Source organism: Strix uralensis, chromosome 3 (genome assembly GCF_047716275.1).
Source record: "Strix uralensis isolate ZFMK-TIS-50842 chromosome 3, bStrUra1, whole genome shotgun sequence".
In the NCBI taxonomy this organism is placed as follows: Eukaryota; Metazoa; Chordata; class Aves; order Strigiformes; family Strigidae; genus Strix; species Strix uralensis.
In genome coordinates this window covers 99,934,689-99,951,202 of record NC_133974.1, presented here as the reverse complement: position 1 = coordinate 99,951,202, position 16,514 = coordinate 99,934,689, and the positions used below count along the sequence as shown (strand labels likewise).

At 36.5% G+C, this 16,514-nt stretch overlaps 1 protein-coding gene across 2 annotated transcripts in view; it reads left to right on the top strand.

Annotated features, from left to right (window-relative positions):
• The window catches only part of DYNC2LI1 (dynein cytoplasmic 2 light intermediate chain 1), a 24,504-nt gene continuing 7,990 nt past the window's right edge, over positions 1-16,514 (top strand). Inside the window, exons 1-12 of one of the 2 annotated variants that reach the window (XM_074863579.1) lie at positions 1-408; positions 1,146-1,263; positions 2,482-2,516; positions 2,914-2,983; positions 3,995-4,083; positions 6,205-6,391; positions 8,936-9,004; positions 10,369-10,446; positions 11,993-12,069; positions 12,423-12,493; positions 12,935-13,032; positions 14,919-15,011. In XM_074863579.1, coding sequence (XP_074719680.1) covers positions 395-408; positions 1,146-1,263; positions 2,482-2,516; positions 2,914-2,983; positions 3,995-4,083; positions 6,205-6,391; positions 8,936-9,004; positions 10,369-10,446; positions 11,993-12,069; positions 12,423-12,493; positions 12,935-13,032; positions 14,919-15,011 — 999 coding nt within the window. In that variant the 5' untranslated portion in view covers positions 1-394. The remainder of the gene's footprint in view (positions 409-1,145; positions 1,264-2,481; positions 2,517-2,913; positions 2,984-3,994; positions 4,084-6,204; positions 6,392-8,935; positions 9,005-10,368; positions 10,447-11,992; positions 12,070-12,422; positions 12,494-12,934; positions 13,033-14,918; positions 15,012-16,514) is intronic. The other variant, XM_074863580.1, reaches the window with a different exon arrangement.

Genomic DNA, 16,514 nt, shown 5'->3' with positions numbered 1-16,514 from the left:
GAGGTCCCCCAAGGCCACCCCTCACTCCAGCTCCGCTCACTCTGGTTGTAAGGCGGGGCGCCATTTGCAGCACCCGAAAACCAGAGGCAGCTGTGGAGCCCCGGGGGCGGCGCGGACAACCGGCGGAGCAACTCCCGCCCTCCGCACTGCCGCCGGCTACGGGCAGCGGGGAGGCTGAAGCGAGAACACCGCCATCACGGGCGCCGGAGCGGGAGGCGCGGGGGACGAGGCGAGGCGGCGGCACGGCCCCGCTGGGAAGCCGCCTCCGTCCCCTTCCGCCCCCCCGCCCCCCCCCCCGCGGAACTACAGCTTCCACCCCGCGGAACTACAGCTTCCAGCGTGCCCTGCGCGGTTCCCACGGCGACGGGGAGCCAGGCCCGAGCCCTGAGGAGAGATGCCTAAGGCCAGGTAACGGGGAGCCCTGCCCGGGCTCGCGAGGAGGGTTCGCCCCCGCTGCCGTGTGGGGAAGGAGCCGGCGGCGGGGAGGACAGCCTGGAGGCGGGAGGGGAGGGAGCGAGCGAGGCCTAAAAGGGGCCATTTCCGCCTCTGCCCTGAAAGCGAGCGGGGCCGGGGCTGGGCCCTGCTGCCCCCTTTGGTGCGAGGAGCCGGCTGCTTCCGTTTAGCGACCCGTAGAACGCGGGGAGGCCTAACCCACCGTCCCGCAGGTGGCCGTGGGGGAGCCTGAGAAGGGGAAGCCCTCGTTGCCCCGAGCAGTCGCTCCCCCGGGACACCGAGGGCAGCTCCTGAGCCCTCCCCAGCCTACCGACCCGTGAGCGGCTCCTCCGGTGCCGGCGTCGGGAGCTCCCGACTCCAGAGACTGCCAGCCTGAGCTGCAGGGTGCTGGGGAAAGCCTTAAACGTTAGAAAACCTTTTAAAAGTCTCTTAAATGTACTGAAAACAAAGCCTCCCGCCACACAGCTAGTGTTTCCTCAGTGTGTGCCACAAACGGCTGTTGGGGTTACCTGAGTTTTGTTAGAAGTACTTCAACAAGCAGAGGGCATGTGATGTGAAATAATAATGATGGTAATAATAATGATAATAAACCACAATGCCCTTCATTTATCCATTTAGATATTTTCTGGAATTACAGTCTAGGGTCCATTGTTCTTCTCTAATGACACTCTTACTTTGTTTTTTCCAACTAGTGATACTTTATGGGATCTTGCTATAGCTGAAGTGGAGAAGAGAGAAAGCCCTGATGACGATGGCAAGCGTTTGGAAGTTTGGGAAAAATCAATATTATTTGTGGGAAACAAAAATGGGGTAACTCTAAATACTGTACAGTTCTGTGCTTTTCAAACATAGTTCATGTCAGGGAGATATCTGATATTTTCAGATGTTAAGGTCCACTTAATTCTTCTAAAGACAAAATATGTCATGTTCTGATTCTGCAGAGAGTGTGCATTCCACAGTGTGGACCAATTAGACATTATTACAGTTCAGAAGTTTATGGTTTGGAGAGTCAAAACTTATCATTGATAAGGTTCTTTGGCTTCATTAAGTTTTGTAAAAAACCTGCTGGAAATAATGATACTCTCTTTAATTGTTTGATGTGTCAAATTTCCCCTTGTAAAGGTTTAACTGATAACAATCCAATTTAAGTGCATTGATACCAGTTTTGTTCTGGATGGGCCTTGACATCCTGATATGAATTGTGTCTGTATTATGTCAGATCTATTTGAACATGCCTTATCAGTGATTGCAAACTCATGATTCCACATGCCTAAGGTTGATTTAACTCATTGCCCCCTAAGTCTGGTCATTAGTAATTTCATATTTTTCTTCTGTTAGCTTTTATTTGTATAATAAATAAGGAAATATTTGCCTTTTTGACCAAGTGTGTCCTATTTTTAAGAATACAATTTTTATTTTAGAAGGATTGGTATATGTGCAACTTCTTAATCAGCAATTTTTAAATACCTTTTTCAGAGAAAATACAATGACTTTTCAGATTTACCTGAAATTCACTGATTTTTGAGATAGGAAAGGACACAAGTAAACAGTAGAGCTGTTAGCCCCTCCAGTGTGGCGTTCAGACTCAGTGTCTGAATTTCAACAGTGTAAAGACATATTTTTTGGTATGTTTATTTGTATTTTAAGCATTCTTTTTATTTTAATCTCATCAGTAATAATTCCAGTGGAAACCAAACATTACATAAATGTATTATTAATAATTAAAAACTGTTAAACCGTTTAACAGAGTTGGCCAGGTTGATCACTAATGTCTAATTTTAAGCACACTATTCTTATTACTGTATTTGTCATCTCTGATTAGTTTATAATTATAATAATGGTAGTGTAACTTGATTCTGACAAAGATGGCACTTAGGTTTCCACTATAAGGCTACAAACAATTACATGAGTTTACGCTTTTTTGGTACTTTATTATGGGAATGTTAAATGAGTGAGTTTCATTTAGCGATACAACTGTTATGCTTTAATGGCAGTACAGTAGGGTTGTTCTTTGTTTCTAATTTCCAGGGAAAGACCACTATTATACTGAGGTGTCTTGAGAGGTATGTGTTAAATTTTTAAAAGTAGTTTTCAACTGTGGATTAGAATTTTACATAAATAGCTATATTGTGTGATAATACGTATTATATGTATACAGATGTATTCTGTGACCGGTTGATCACTTATGGATAAACTTATTTCCCTTCATTACTACCTGTTATCTGACCCCTTCAGTCCTCCTTCTCCAGTATCAGAGAGCATAAATGGCCTTCTGTTCAGGCTCGTGCTGCTGCTTCGCCTGTCTTCAGCAACTGAGACCTGTTGTCTTAAAGTGTCCTCTCTGTACTGCTGTTTCTAAGCCAAATTCTCAACTGACTGATAAATATAATTTAGCAACTGTAGAATTAACTTTCTGTATTTAGAGAATTTGACAAAATGAAGTTATTTTTCCTTGCATAGGGAAGAGATTCCAAAGCCAACATTAGCCTTGGAATATACTTTTGGAAGAAGGGCAAGGAGACACAATACAGTGAGTATCCAGAATGTATGGTTTGCCATATCTTTGTATATATATATACACACATAAAAATAATACATGTGTTTTATTGCTATGTATAAGAATTGTAGGGTTTTTTAGCTTATTGTTTGTGAAACAAAAAGGGGGGTTTTATTATAATTTTATTTAACTAGCTTAATTTTGTATTTTAATGTGTAATATGTTTTTCCCCCTCACTAAAACACAGTAGATCAGAGACCAAAGTATAACACAAAGCAATCAGATTCATCTATAAAAACGACTTTGTCATGTTTGAGTGCTTTTGGTTTCCCATTGTAACATAGTACACATGCCTTTAACTTTGTCTTTAAAATGCAAAATGACTACAAACCAATGAAGATACTTTACAACCAGTTTTGTGAGAGAAGCAGTCATCGTAGAGGATATTAAATCATAATTAAATCTTTGGGCCATGTGTCCGTATCTTTAAATTTTGCACTGCAGGTTATGTTAACAGAAATACTGAACCCATTCCCATCAGAGCACAACACTGCCCAGCAGCAATAACTATTGCTGCAGGTAATTGCTGTTTCTATTACTGAAGCAGGGAGTGGAAAATCTAACTCTGAGAAATAAATATCACTTAAAACTTTTCCCAAAAACTAAATGTGAAGGTAGAGATTCATTACTTTTCCAGTTGCAAACTTCTCAAAAAGCATTAGTCTTGAGCTGCAATAAACAAAAAGGGAAGAGAACCTGATTATGTTTATCATTAATCATGCTGCTTCCTGACTTTTTAGCTTTACCATAGTCATGTATCAAGACAGTCATAGGCGTGCCAGGAGTCTTTCCTAAGTGTTGTATGGGATTTCTTGTACATGGGGAGCTTTTTATTTGTTGTTTTTTTTTTTTTTCAGAAAATACTAGTAAAATAATACTATGTTCTTGTTCTGAGTCACTTGCATGAAAAGCCAATTTATCGGGTGAAGGTCTTCTCTTGATGTTGCATGGAAGCAGACATTTCTAACATCAACTATTTTACAGCCTAAAGATATAGCTCATTTTTGGGAACTAGGTGGTGGAACCTCATTACTGGAACTGATTCGAATACCAATCGCTAGCAACAACATAAGGTAAGTGATTGATATTACAATTCCAAAGTTAATTTCAGCTTTCCTATATCTCTAGACCTTTTATTGTAGAAAACTCTTTCAAAATGTAAGATAGAACGTTTATGATTTTTTTCTAAAAATCATTGTAATAACACTGATACTTTGCTTTGGCCTTCCTTTTCACAGTTCTCTCCTAATAAGCCAAGTTCTTAGCAATCTCCAACAACAAGAGAAAGCGTTAACATGAAGAAAATAGGTTGGCCTTAAATAGATAGAACAAGAAATACAGAAAAAGGGAAGACATGGTATCTTTATGCTCAGTGAAAGAGCAAAAAAAGAAACCTGGGGGCATATAAAAAATAGAATCTTGCTTCCTACTTCTGTATGCAAACATAGATGCCGTCTCTGTGAGGGGCAGTATTTTAGGTTGAAAACCAAGGCAAAAAATTGTGACAAAAAATATCTGGATTTTTGGGAAGTGAAGTGACCATCTGATGAGAAGAAGATCATACAAGAGAGATGATGTTTCTGAGAGGGACTAAAACTACTGAAATTATTTGAAGACAAAAGGAAACAGGAATTTAGAAAGAATTAAGAGAATGTAGTGAGAAAAAAGTCCATAAAAGTCATGAAATATCATAGGAAGAAGAAATGCATGAAGAGTTGCAAGAAGAAATGAGAAGGTGCTGGGGAGTGCATTTTATGTTTTTTCTGGTAGGGGAGATGGAGTTCAGTGGAAGGGAAGAAAAGGATCAAGAGAACATTTTGTGTTATGCATTGCTCTATTTAGTAGTAAGCTTTCTGTGAAAAAATAAAAAAGGAGGGGTAGAGTTTTTATCATGTACATTTGCTACTGTTTTGGCTATTGAGATAAGGCCATTATTTAGTGAGAGACTAAGATGGAATGAGAAAACCCCACTTGTAGCATGCAGAGCTTTTTGTTTATAGAAGAGCTTGACGGGGAAGAAAAATCAACTATAATTTTTCAGCTATTGTCTAAATGAACCTAACTGAGCTCCACCGCCATCAGTCTTTTCTTCCCTTTTTACTGATAGGGAATCTTCTGATATGGATGACTTTAAAATTCTTTGATGGGATAGCAACATTGTTCTTTAAGATCACTTCTGTTCATAAGGCAGTATTTTAACATGCTAGTCAAAAATTCTACCATTTCAACTGAAGTGTAAGTGCTTTTCACTGGTTTTCTGATCTGTCTGTGGTCAAGCAATTTGCTTATTTAAATGTTCCATGAACTTTACCTAGTTTCACCAAGAGACTTTTCACCAGATTTTTTTCCCCACATCATTTTAAAGTGAAATTGGACATACCCTTTGCTTTGTAATCTTTCTAATACCACTCTGGTCTGGAATCCCTTTTCTCAGGTCAGGATGGAACGTGAAAGAGTGATTTGCATCCATTCAAATGGCTGCCTTTGCAATGTTGTTCTTTGCAGTTGCACTTTAATACAGTTAGAGGTTTGGGAGGCAGGGTTTTGGAAGGAGAGGAGTTTATATGTAAAATATTTCTCATCATAATCCACCTTTAAAAGCCTGGTAATTGCTAAGTATGTCTTGAGTACTTTCACTTCTTCCATTTGTCTTTCAGAAGACCACCTCATACACCCATTTGAGGTTCCAGCTAATTGGCACAGTCCATGGCAGAGAATATTGCCCTTAACCTTTTTTTTTTTTTTTCCATTTCATTATTACAAAAGAATAATGAAAGTATAGAGTCTATCCATTTGCTAACATTGCTTCATCTGGGATTTCAGAGTTATGACATGGCAGGGATACATGATGGTAGAAGTGCCCAGTAATATCAAAGACAGAGCTAAATGTGCTCAGGATATTTCCATGTTTTACCACTTTGAAACAAAGTCTCCAGAAACAAAGTTTGATACATACAATCCCTGCAAAACCTCTAATGGAAAGTTGCCAAAGTAATAGTTCTGAACAAGAGGCAAGGGAAAGGTTTCTTCAGAGCTCAGAATATCCTTAAAAGCCATCTTCCTTTGCTGTCATATTTAAGTCTATCTTACCATTTGTATTTTCACATTTGTTGCTGTCAGCATTTGTACTACAGGTGTGGTTGTATATGAAAATGTTGATTGTCTCGTGCGACCAAATAATGCCTTTTTAATAGGTCATTTGCTGTAGTTCTTGTATTGGATCTGTCCAAACCTAATGAACTCTGGACTACTATGGAGAAGCTTCTGCAGGTCACCAGGAACCATGTGAACAAAATTTTAACCAAACTAGAAAAGACAAATCCTGAAGTAGCTACTGAAATTAAGCAGAGGATGCGGAACAATCTGCAGAGGGATCATCCAGTAAGTTACTTCTAATATTTTCTCCAGATGTCACAGGCCTTTATACAGTTAAAGATAATGCTTTTGAAAATCATAAACAACTCTTTTAGATTTTTATGCATGACTGAAAATCCATTTGATGTAGATGAACCTGTTCACTGGAAAATTATAGCAATTTAATAAAAATTCAATAAGAGCAGAAACAAGGAAAGAAGGTTTCTTATATCTTTTTGTTAGATATCTAATGTGATTGTTATGGCATGTTACACCAATCAAAAGAAATAGTTTTAGAGTAGCAGTTTGCTTTTTTTCCCCCCTCATCTTTTTAAAATGAAGATGAAAACTAGAACATACAAAAGTCATCTAGCAAGAGACTAGCTGAAGGTACAAATTTAAGCAAAGAATATAGTTATAACAGCCATCAACATGACTATATACTTTGCATTTATTTAAATGTCTATCACAAACTCAATGCCTTTTGATAATCTGACAACTAATTAAATTATAAAGTTTCAGAAATGTTAACATCAGTCCTTTAAACATAATTGCTAACTAAATCTCTGGAAAAGCTAAACTAGATTATGCGCAATAGAAATGAAAAGTCATTGTGCGTTAAACCTCTGCAAATGTTGTGTGTATATAATGCATAAATAAGTATTCAACAATTCAAAGACGTGGCACATAAATCTAGTTGCTGTAACTTCTATAAAATGCTGCAATACAGCAAATGCTTAGGTAGTTCAAAAATTTAAAAGTAACTTAAAATTTAACAACATTGTTGCAACATATGCAACACTCAGTAGATTTAGGGTATGGGGTTTGAGATCTACTGGATTATGGGTTTGGTTTTTATTTTTAGAGAAGGTAATTAACAAAAAGAAAATGCCTACAAGCACACTTGGCCATAAATCACGACCACAGTGTCAAGTCTACATGTGGGGGCTTACATATCAGAAAACTGCAACTTTTTTTCAATGAGTAAAAAGAATAATGCCATTAATTGTTAAGAAGAGACTTGTTTTACTTGCCCTGTAGAGTACACAATTATACCTTCTAAACTAGAATTTTTCTTCAGCCTTCATTATCAAAACCAGAAAGGATGCAAACAAAATGTTACGTTACTCCTTGGTTCTCTTTTTACTTTCATCATTGTTCAAGAAAAAATTATGTCAGTTTTGTGGGAGGAAATACTATCTTTTATAGTCAAAGTAAATGACAATTTTTGCAGATTTTTATTTGCCTTTTTATAGCTAAACATTTTTATGATAAACAGGAATTGATGAGGTTCTTAGAGGTTTTTTTTTAAGGATTAGATATATTCCATTGGCCTGGATAAAGAATTATTGGCTATGATGATAAAGCATGAGTATATCAATTGCAGACTTTGTTTAAAAAGGATGGATGCACCTAAAGTAGTCCATAGTAAAAAATTAATTCTGTAGTCAAAAGACAAATAGGGTTCAGTATGCCAGTTTTAATGTTTCTGATTTTATCCTGAATTAATTTTTTCTTAGTTAAGAAACTAAAACTAATTTTTTTCAGCTCTGTATTCTTTACACCAAGTTTTAAGTTATGATAATATCACTCAAAGCTTTTCCCTTGACAGTGTATGAGTGAAGCCGTATTTTTTTTCTCTCAAAGTAGAGGATTTTCTGTATGTGCAGCTTCTTGCTAATATACTGACTGTCATTTAACCTGTATGTGAAATAACCAGTTTTAGAAGGGACCCTCTGCTACAACACAGCTCTTTTCCACTCTGCTGCAACCAAAGCAGTTTGACTAAATAGTTGCATGAACACATGAGGGGATTGTCTCATTTCATAGAGACTACAGGAAGACCTTTCAGATAACTTGAGAATTATTGAAATCTACTTAGTAAAATTTTTATCAGAAGTTAGCTATCTACACCCCCAGAGCTGTTTTCATCCATTGGTATTGATTTGCATTTTCATGGTTGTTAGGTGATGTTTCCTCTTTCTGCTGATACCAAACATCTGAAAATCATGTTAAATATTTTTTAAGAGTTTGGAAAATGTGATGTGGGGAGGACAAACGTGTGACAAAAGCAAATCATTCAGCTTAACTTTCTTGAGTTTTTGTCTGTATTACTTTAGATATGATGCAAGGAGGGAGAGTATGTCAAAAAGCCAGTTCTACTAATCCAGTCTGGCGGTTGCTCTGTGAATATATGAGGGTTTTACTCTCTTCCCTTCCCATCTAATGTTGGAGCTGGAGTATATAGTGTAAGAACACTTTTATGCCAGTTAGTGTTCTGACTGCTCAGAGGGATTATATCCTGACCATTTAGGAAGAAAATGAGAAACTTGTAGAACATGGTACGGTATTCTCATCCTAAATCCAAACCATAGCACTATACTAGAAAATTAACTCTCTCCCAGCTGAAATCAGGACAATATTGCATTAAAGTTTATTCATCTAACTTAAAGTTTTGAAAAAACAAGTTTGTCTTCTGTGAATTAATGTTAACCCCTTTCAGTTGTTTTAACAGTGGCAATCTTCTACAGTTTGTTTACACTGCTTAACTGTCATATATCTGTTTAACAGGATTATGAGTTAGTTGACCCTTTTCCAATACCCTTGGTGATAATTGGAAGCAAATATGATATTTTTCACGTAAGTAATACTTAATTTTTTTAAAAAATAATTAAAAGATACCCGGTAAAGATTCTATGTACTAAAATCTTGGTAATATAATAGTAATCATTTAAACAAAAGTACAGCCAGTCTGCCTTCTACCAAAAAGAAAATCTTTCCATCCAACAGCATTATGGAAGGCATACTGGCATTCCTTCACAAAACACTCCCAAACTGATGATTTTTGAAATGTACTTGGAAAATGAGGAGATGTAAGTTGCTGCAGACCAAAGAGGGAAGCAAGAAAACATAACGTTGATGACTTTCTTTTATAATGAGAGAAATCCAGCTCCATGGATCCCTTCTGACAGGAGCTGTTAAGTTTATGGCAGTGAAAGGGGGGCATCTCTCAAGTCAGCTGGTCAGATTTTTTGGTCGTTGTGGCAGCACGAACAGTAAACTATCATTTACTCTGGTACTTTTTTATAAAGTACTTCTTAAGTTTTTATAGAAAAGTGAGTAATTGTGTCTTTTATGGGGGAGAGGAAAGAAATGTCATAGTACTGCTGGATTCTCTCCCAGGACGTTAAAAATCCAAACAAATGCATACTCAATTTTCAAGCAGCACTTGATCATGAGACACTAGAACAGTATGTTTGATTTTTAGCTGCCGTGGTGGCAGCTTGTGCTTCTCTGGATGACTACATAGTGCACTGATACTTGGCTGACTCTTTGAATTCCGTAATTCTTTAATAATAAGGTACTGTGCCTTCTTTCATACTAAGGCTTTATGCTGAGTCATGACCTCTTTAAAAATCAGTGACTCATGTAATAAGCACAGAATAACAGCCTAATTCCTTTGGGGTCTATGGATAGACTCCTGCAGGCTTCACTGGGACCAGGTTTTCACTCACTTTATCCAGGGGAGGCCATCTGTATGACCTTATATTAGAGAAACGGTGATGAAAAGGTACTTTTATGCACCTTTCAAATCTTGCAGACATTAGAGTTTAGAGAGCATATACCTAGAGGTTTACTGAAAGTTAAATATTTTCATGAAAAGAAAAAAAATCCTTATTCTTCTAGTAGGCAATATTTCCACTTCTAAAAATTTAAAACCAATTGAAAATTGAATACACATTCCCAATTAAGAAACTTTTTCTGGACTAACATATTGCCTGAATTAGGCTCCCTCTGTAAAAAAGAAACAAAGGGAAATTGTGACATTTCTTTTCAGAGTAGGCTGTTACTGATTCTGTCTTAAGATATAATTACACTGACAGCTGAAAGCCTCATATATTGTAGCCTAAGTGCATTGCAGTTTATATAAAAAATGAAAAGTTCTTGCTGTAATATTTTGGGTTTTGTTTCTTATGTATGTGTTCCAATATCAACTTTTTCAGGAGTTTGACTCTGAAATGAGGAAAATAATAAGCAAGACACTTCGATTTGTTTCGCATTACTATGGAGCATCATTAGTGGTGTGTATATTCACTTTCTAAGAATAGGGAAGATGAGCAATATTTGTGTCACAAAACAATATTTAAAAAAATAGAAATGTAAAACTCTTAGAGAAAATGGGATTTAATTGGTTTTAGAGTTGCTTTCTTCGTGAGCTAATCTGTCAGCTGAGTTACAGGTATTGGCAGGGGATGGATGGATATATCTTGTGAACAAACAAACTACATAATTCCCAGTATCAGCAAAAACTAAATAAAAATAGTTATCTGTTAGTCCACTCAGTTTCCATATTGAGTTCACTGCATGTCTGGCAAATTTTTTTTGGTACAAGAAAGGAGGATGGGCAAAACTGCTCACCCTAGATAGATTTAGAGAACTGGCCTTTTTGGTAGAAGCATGAACTTATGTCGTGACCTGGCTTTGATAGATTTAAGAGCTTGGATCCAAGGGCTCATCTTCACAACAGTTTAAGCATACCAGATTACCACACTTAAAGTATTGAAGAATAAAGGCAGGGATTCTTTTACAGTAAAGAGTAGGAACTGCCAACTATGAGGTCAATGAAGTATTTATGTGGGTATATAAGTTGCTTCTGAGTTTGGCAGATCATTTTCTGAGTAAAGGCAGAAACGTGCGTGCTCAGGTTCACAATCCAGAAAAGCTGCCTCTTGGGCTATCTCTATGTCAGAAGATGGTCTAACTGTATCAACCATCATTTATGTAATAAATAATATTTAATAGTGGCTTATTTTGATTACCAAACAACTTATCTTTGCTTTAAATTGTTATAATCACATGGCCTTTCGCATCCATATAAAACTGTACAGCTTTTGTACTTTGACCTGTGAGTTCATCTACTGTTAACTGAGAATACAACTGTCTTGATTTAATTTTTCTTTTCAAGCATTTAAGCATTATAATTAAAAATTTAAAACTAGGAGCCTAAAACTGTTTGGCTGCTAAACCTTGATTCCCATGGAAATGGATGGGGGGAAAATTTCCCACAGTAGGGATATGACTTCTTTCTCAAAGACATGAATCTGTTAGAATACAAAAGCCTTTAGACAGGAATAAGCATGCTGTTTGAGAAGATATTCTGGGAGTTGGTTTCTTATAAATCTATACCAGTTCTGACACTATCAAGCTGCTTATATGATGTGTGAACAATTTTATAGTTATTTATTACATTTCTAAATGTTTATGGTATTCTGAATAATTTTTCATGTAGTTTAAAATCTTAATATCTCATTAATCTTGGACAAAATATTTGTGTCTCTAAATGTGCAGTCTTCAAAAGTTTTGAATCAATATTATAAAATTTATTCTTTAATCTTTATGCTATTTTTAATTTAATCTTTCTTGATCTGTATATTCAGTGACAAATACATTCATGTTTTGGAAAGGGAGGGTGAGATTCTTGTTCTAGTAAATTCAGTGAACATATATCAAATTTATTGAGGTCAGGAATTAGCCAGACTTCATCTGAAATCCCCTGTGTAAATGACATAATGTAATATTTCTGTGATGGAAGATCATAATGTAGATTTTGTTTTCTGATTCGTCTAGTTTACCAGTAAATCTGAGGCTCTCCTGCTGAAAGCCCGTGTTCTTATTAATCACTTGGCATTTGGCTATGATAAAAGGTAACATAATTATTGTCCAACTATTAAATGTCTTGCCCAGAGTCTAAAAGTACTTAATAAAAATATTTTAATCACCAAAACATTTTTTTTTCTTATATGTAGTCTCTGAAAGATTCTTGTTCACGGACTTTGACACCTGTGTCTCAGCTGCCTATCTCTGCACAGGACAGCGATAAGTCCTTGTTTCTGATCCCAAAACTGATGGATTAGAAATATGGTCACCACTAGAATTGAGTAGATTTTTATTTACATGTATCTGTTTGCAAAGCCTAGTATGAGTTTAGTCTTGGCTAGAATAATGTCATTTTTCATTGATTGCTAAATGCTCACTTGATTTTCTTTTTTCTGTTTAGCAAGTCTGTATCAATGGATCACGGCAAACCTCTATTTATACCAGCAGGCCTGGATTCGCTGAGCCAAATAGGTTAGGACATTTTCTGTTCATTTTGTTTGTTGCTCAATTGTTCTTGAAAATGAGAAAAAAATTTTAAGCAAATAAAATTATAGCACATCAGCATCGGTTTTAATAGATTATTGAAGGAAATGGCTTAGAAAGTTTAAAATTATGATTCAGTATTTATATTATTGAGAATTACTTGTGCAGGTTTGTTAGGTAGTTTAATAAAGTATTGGGACTACTTCAAATAGTAAAGTACCAACAAGCTTAGATCTGAAAAAAATATAACGTGCAATACCACTCAGCCCATTTCATGGTAGGAGATCAATGTTTTTTCAAACTTGTTGCAGCTTGTCCCTGTAAAAGATAAAATATTAAATTAGATGGATCATCATCCAAAATGATTTGATAATTTCTGTTGTTATGTTATGACAACATATTTGTATCACTTTGTGCTGTAATTTTTAGGACCACCACCTGCCTCTGATAGTGATATTGGAAAGATGTGTGCAAACACACCTTTGGAACTGTGGAAAAAAGTATTTGAGAAAACATTTCCTCCCAAGGTAGGTATTTACATGTCTGCTGCACAGCTTCTTTTCTCATAGAATAGTAGTAATATCACTACTAATTTTTGTCTTTCAAGTTCAGTGATGGGAATTTCAGTCTCACTTAGCAGTTCTATTTCTTCCAACCTCTCTAATACAAGCATTTCTAAAAGTATGTAGTGGCTCTTTGATTATTAGCTTCTACATCTTTAGTCACCTTCCTATGTTTAGTAATAATGAAAGTACTGATGTAACCCACTGTTTTTTCCAAAGTTATAACATTGCCTTTCATTATGTTGAGAGACAAGCTATACTCAATGGTTTTGGGATTTTATAAGGTGACATATCCCCTAATACCTAAACGAAATGATTGTGATGTTCCAAGAGGACAGCTCTTCCTGGCTGCAGCAAGCTGCCGATCCTTGTTCTCCTAGGGTGTGAGGCTGTGAATGAGGCAAGCGTGTTAGAGTTCCTTGCCAAAATCTGCCATTTTGCTATGGGAAGTGTTTGGATTTGCAAGGTAATTAGAATCCCTGGGCACCTATGTAGTGATAAATCTTGTACGTATTTCAGAAGTTTCTGGTCCCAAGAGTTAAACCCCCAGTACTTATTTTCAATAAAAGTAATTGCCGTTGTTAGGAAATCAAAATTATTTTCTGTTTGACCTGAGCAAATACAGGCTGCTGCTTTCTCTTTGTGTACTAGCCTGTATCACAGTTCTTCATCCCTGTCCATTTCCTGGGCAGGCGAGGAAGTCAGTCAGGGCTATGAAACCGCACCTTAATTTATGGTGCGGAAACGGGGCTTTTTCTAGTTTTCAGTCTGTGGATCTTCAATCTTGGTGAGATGGAGTCTGAATTCACCCTTTCCCACTCACTTGACTGCTGCATATCAAAGCCCACAAATTATTTCAGGTGGTTTGAGACCAGAATAAATTATCACTAAGATGCTGTTCTCAGTACAGTATGCCCCAACATGATAAAGACTAAACTTCACTTTTCAGAAACCATGCAGAACTGTTATTTTTCACGTTGTTTTTCCTCATAGCCTTTTAAAACACAGTAAACAAACATTCCTCCCCCAACCCCTGAACTCCCCCTGAAACAGCTGGAGAAATGAATACATTTCTCACCTTGCAAGCTCCATCAGTGTTCTAAGGTATCAGTCCACTTAAAGAAGATTTAAAGATTTGTCAAGTAGATTCCCAGTCTTCTGTTTTGGTTCCAAAATATGCTTTAAACTTTAAAGCTGTTTTTATGCATTGAAAATTTCTTTTTGCATTGCTTCATCTAATAATAAGTATAATTCTCCTTTATGCCATCATTTGTATGATTGCCTTCTTGCTGCTTTCCATTTATTATGAGTAAGGAGAGATCTGCTGGACAACATTTAAAACAAAATTCTTTATTTGGTAGTGTTTCTTCCTATTAGTGTATTTGCATCTTTGGAATTAAAGTTACAGGTCCCTCAAGGTTAGTAAATGAAAATTCAGGTATTTGGCAAAAAGATAGTAATCACTTCTCAGCTAGTGAAGTAACACTTCTGGTAACCAGAACTGAATTCTAGTCTTGAGTAGTAGACGCTCTAGCAAGAGCAACCTTAATTATGCCCAAATGTCATCAGCCGGAAAGGGTATTTTCATTTTGAGGAGAGAACAATAAACAACTACCAAATAAGAATATTTTCTTTCCTTTAAGATCTAACTGCACTATTACTTTCTCATCATTTTACCAATGTAAGATATTTTTTTTTGTCTAATCTGTGTCCTATAGCACAAAATGCAAGATTTTAACACATTTGTATTAAAAGCAAATAATTCCATCAGATCTACAGTGTGGCATTTTCTTATTAAAAGAACAGAAGATAAATTTTATAATTTGGGTTTTTATAATTTCTTCTTTTAGAGTTCCTGTGATTTACAAGATACCAAGGACCCTGCACAGGATTTACAATACGCCGAGTATGAAGTTGATGTTATGAGAGCTCAGAAAAACCAGGTGTGTGGTCATTCTCCAGTTGCTGTTCACAGTCAGGTATTCCAGAACCACCAGCATTGCTGAATTAATTGTAGAATATACTCATAATCCCCTTTTTGCCTTTAAATAGCTTCAACTTTAGTTTTCACCTTAGTAGTTGTGTGGGGTTTTTTTCCCATTGGTAGACATTAAGCCAGTAGAGCGTTGTTAGATCTCAAAGTTTTGGCTCGGTATTTTACTCAGAAGTGAATGATTCAGATTTTCCCTCTAACTCTCTTCCAGAATTATTTCACTAAAGTAATACTGAACAAAGCTGTGAGGCTTTCTTGGCAGTAATTTCTTAATTTCTGCACCCTGTACTCTCTCTCATTTGGGTATTGACTAGCAGAAACTCTAGTAAGCCATATCAAGGTTTGGGGTGGGGTCTGTTTACTTTTTTTTTTTATTTTTGTCTTTCTCCTTCAAAACTTTTTATTTAAGCTGGAAAGGTGCTGAGATGATAACATTTGTGATTAGAGTTTGCAGGCTATGTATATTTTGTCTTAAACAGTAAACAGAATTATTCCACATAGTGACGTTTGGCTTAACCCCTGAATTCCAGGAAAGACCTTTAATGAGGAAAGGGTCTTTTATTTTTTCTGGTTAATTTTGAAGTTTTTCTGCATTTCCCTGTATTTGTGGTGAATGAATTTTATAGAAAAATTCTGTGGCAAACTAGACGAAGGTTGGAACGTTGCCTTACAGATATCAGTGTATAACGTCACATGAATAGAAACACTGTATGTATCTTCATCGATATCACAGGTATGGGTCTCTTAAAATTAATCCAAGATGTGTGTATTTTTCTTTGTTTGGAAGAAGTATCACATACTGAGTCTGGAAACTCTCCATTTCCTATAGATTCATTTGTTTCACACACAGAAAATTCTTTGCTAGAATGACTGAGAAACATTCCACTCTATTCTCACAGCTAATACGTGGGTTATTTGTATACCATTTAACTTCTTTGTGGACCAAGTTACTGCAGTTAAAGGAGGTTTTTCTAACAGTGCTTTAAGATGATGGATTGTACCAGTCTAGATCTCGCATGCTTTTAGAGACCCCCACTCTTAAGATGAAAGGCAGTTTTATTGAATTGCACTGCAGTTAATCTCAACTAACCCTAAAATACCATGGCAAATTTCATCTTTTTGCATGCTTGTAAAAGAATGCCAAAGGATTAGATTATTACTGCCATCGTGTTTTTGTAGAGTTTAGTTAGATTTCATAAGGCAGTAAACCTGTAGTTACCTGATCCAAAGAAATACATTAATAATGTAAAAGAATAAAGCAATTTCAAGAATCCCCTGCAGTCTTTGAACTTGCACATTACCTGTAATATCCTGTTAATGTAGGCATCAGTTCTGAATTTCTGTTACATCAAGAGCGGTCCTAGAAATCATTAAAATTTGTAAAGCACGTTGCTTTTGGAATTCATAATGTAATCTCATACTCAGTATATCTATATATCTCAAAATAACTATA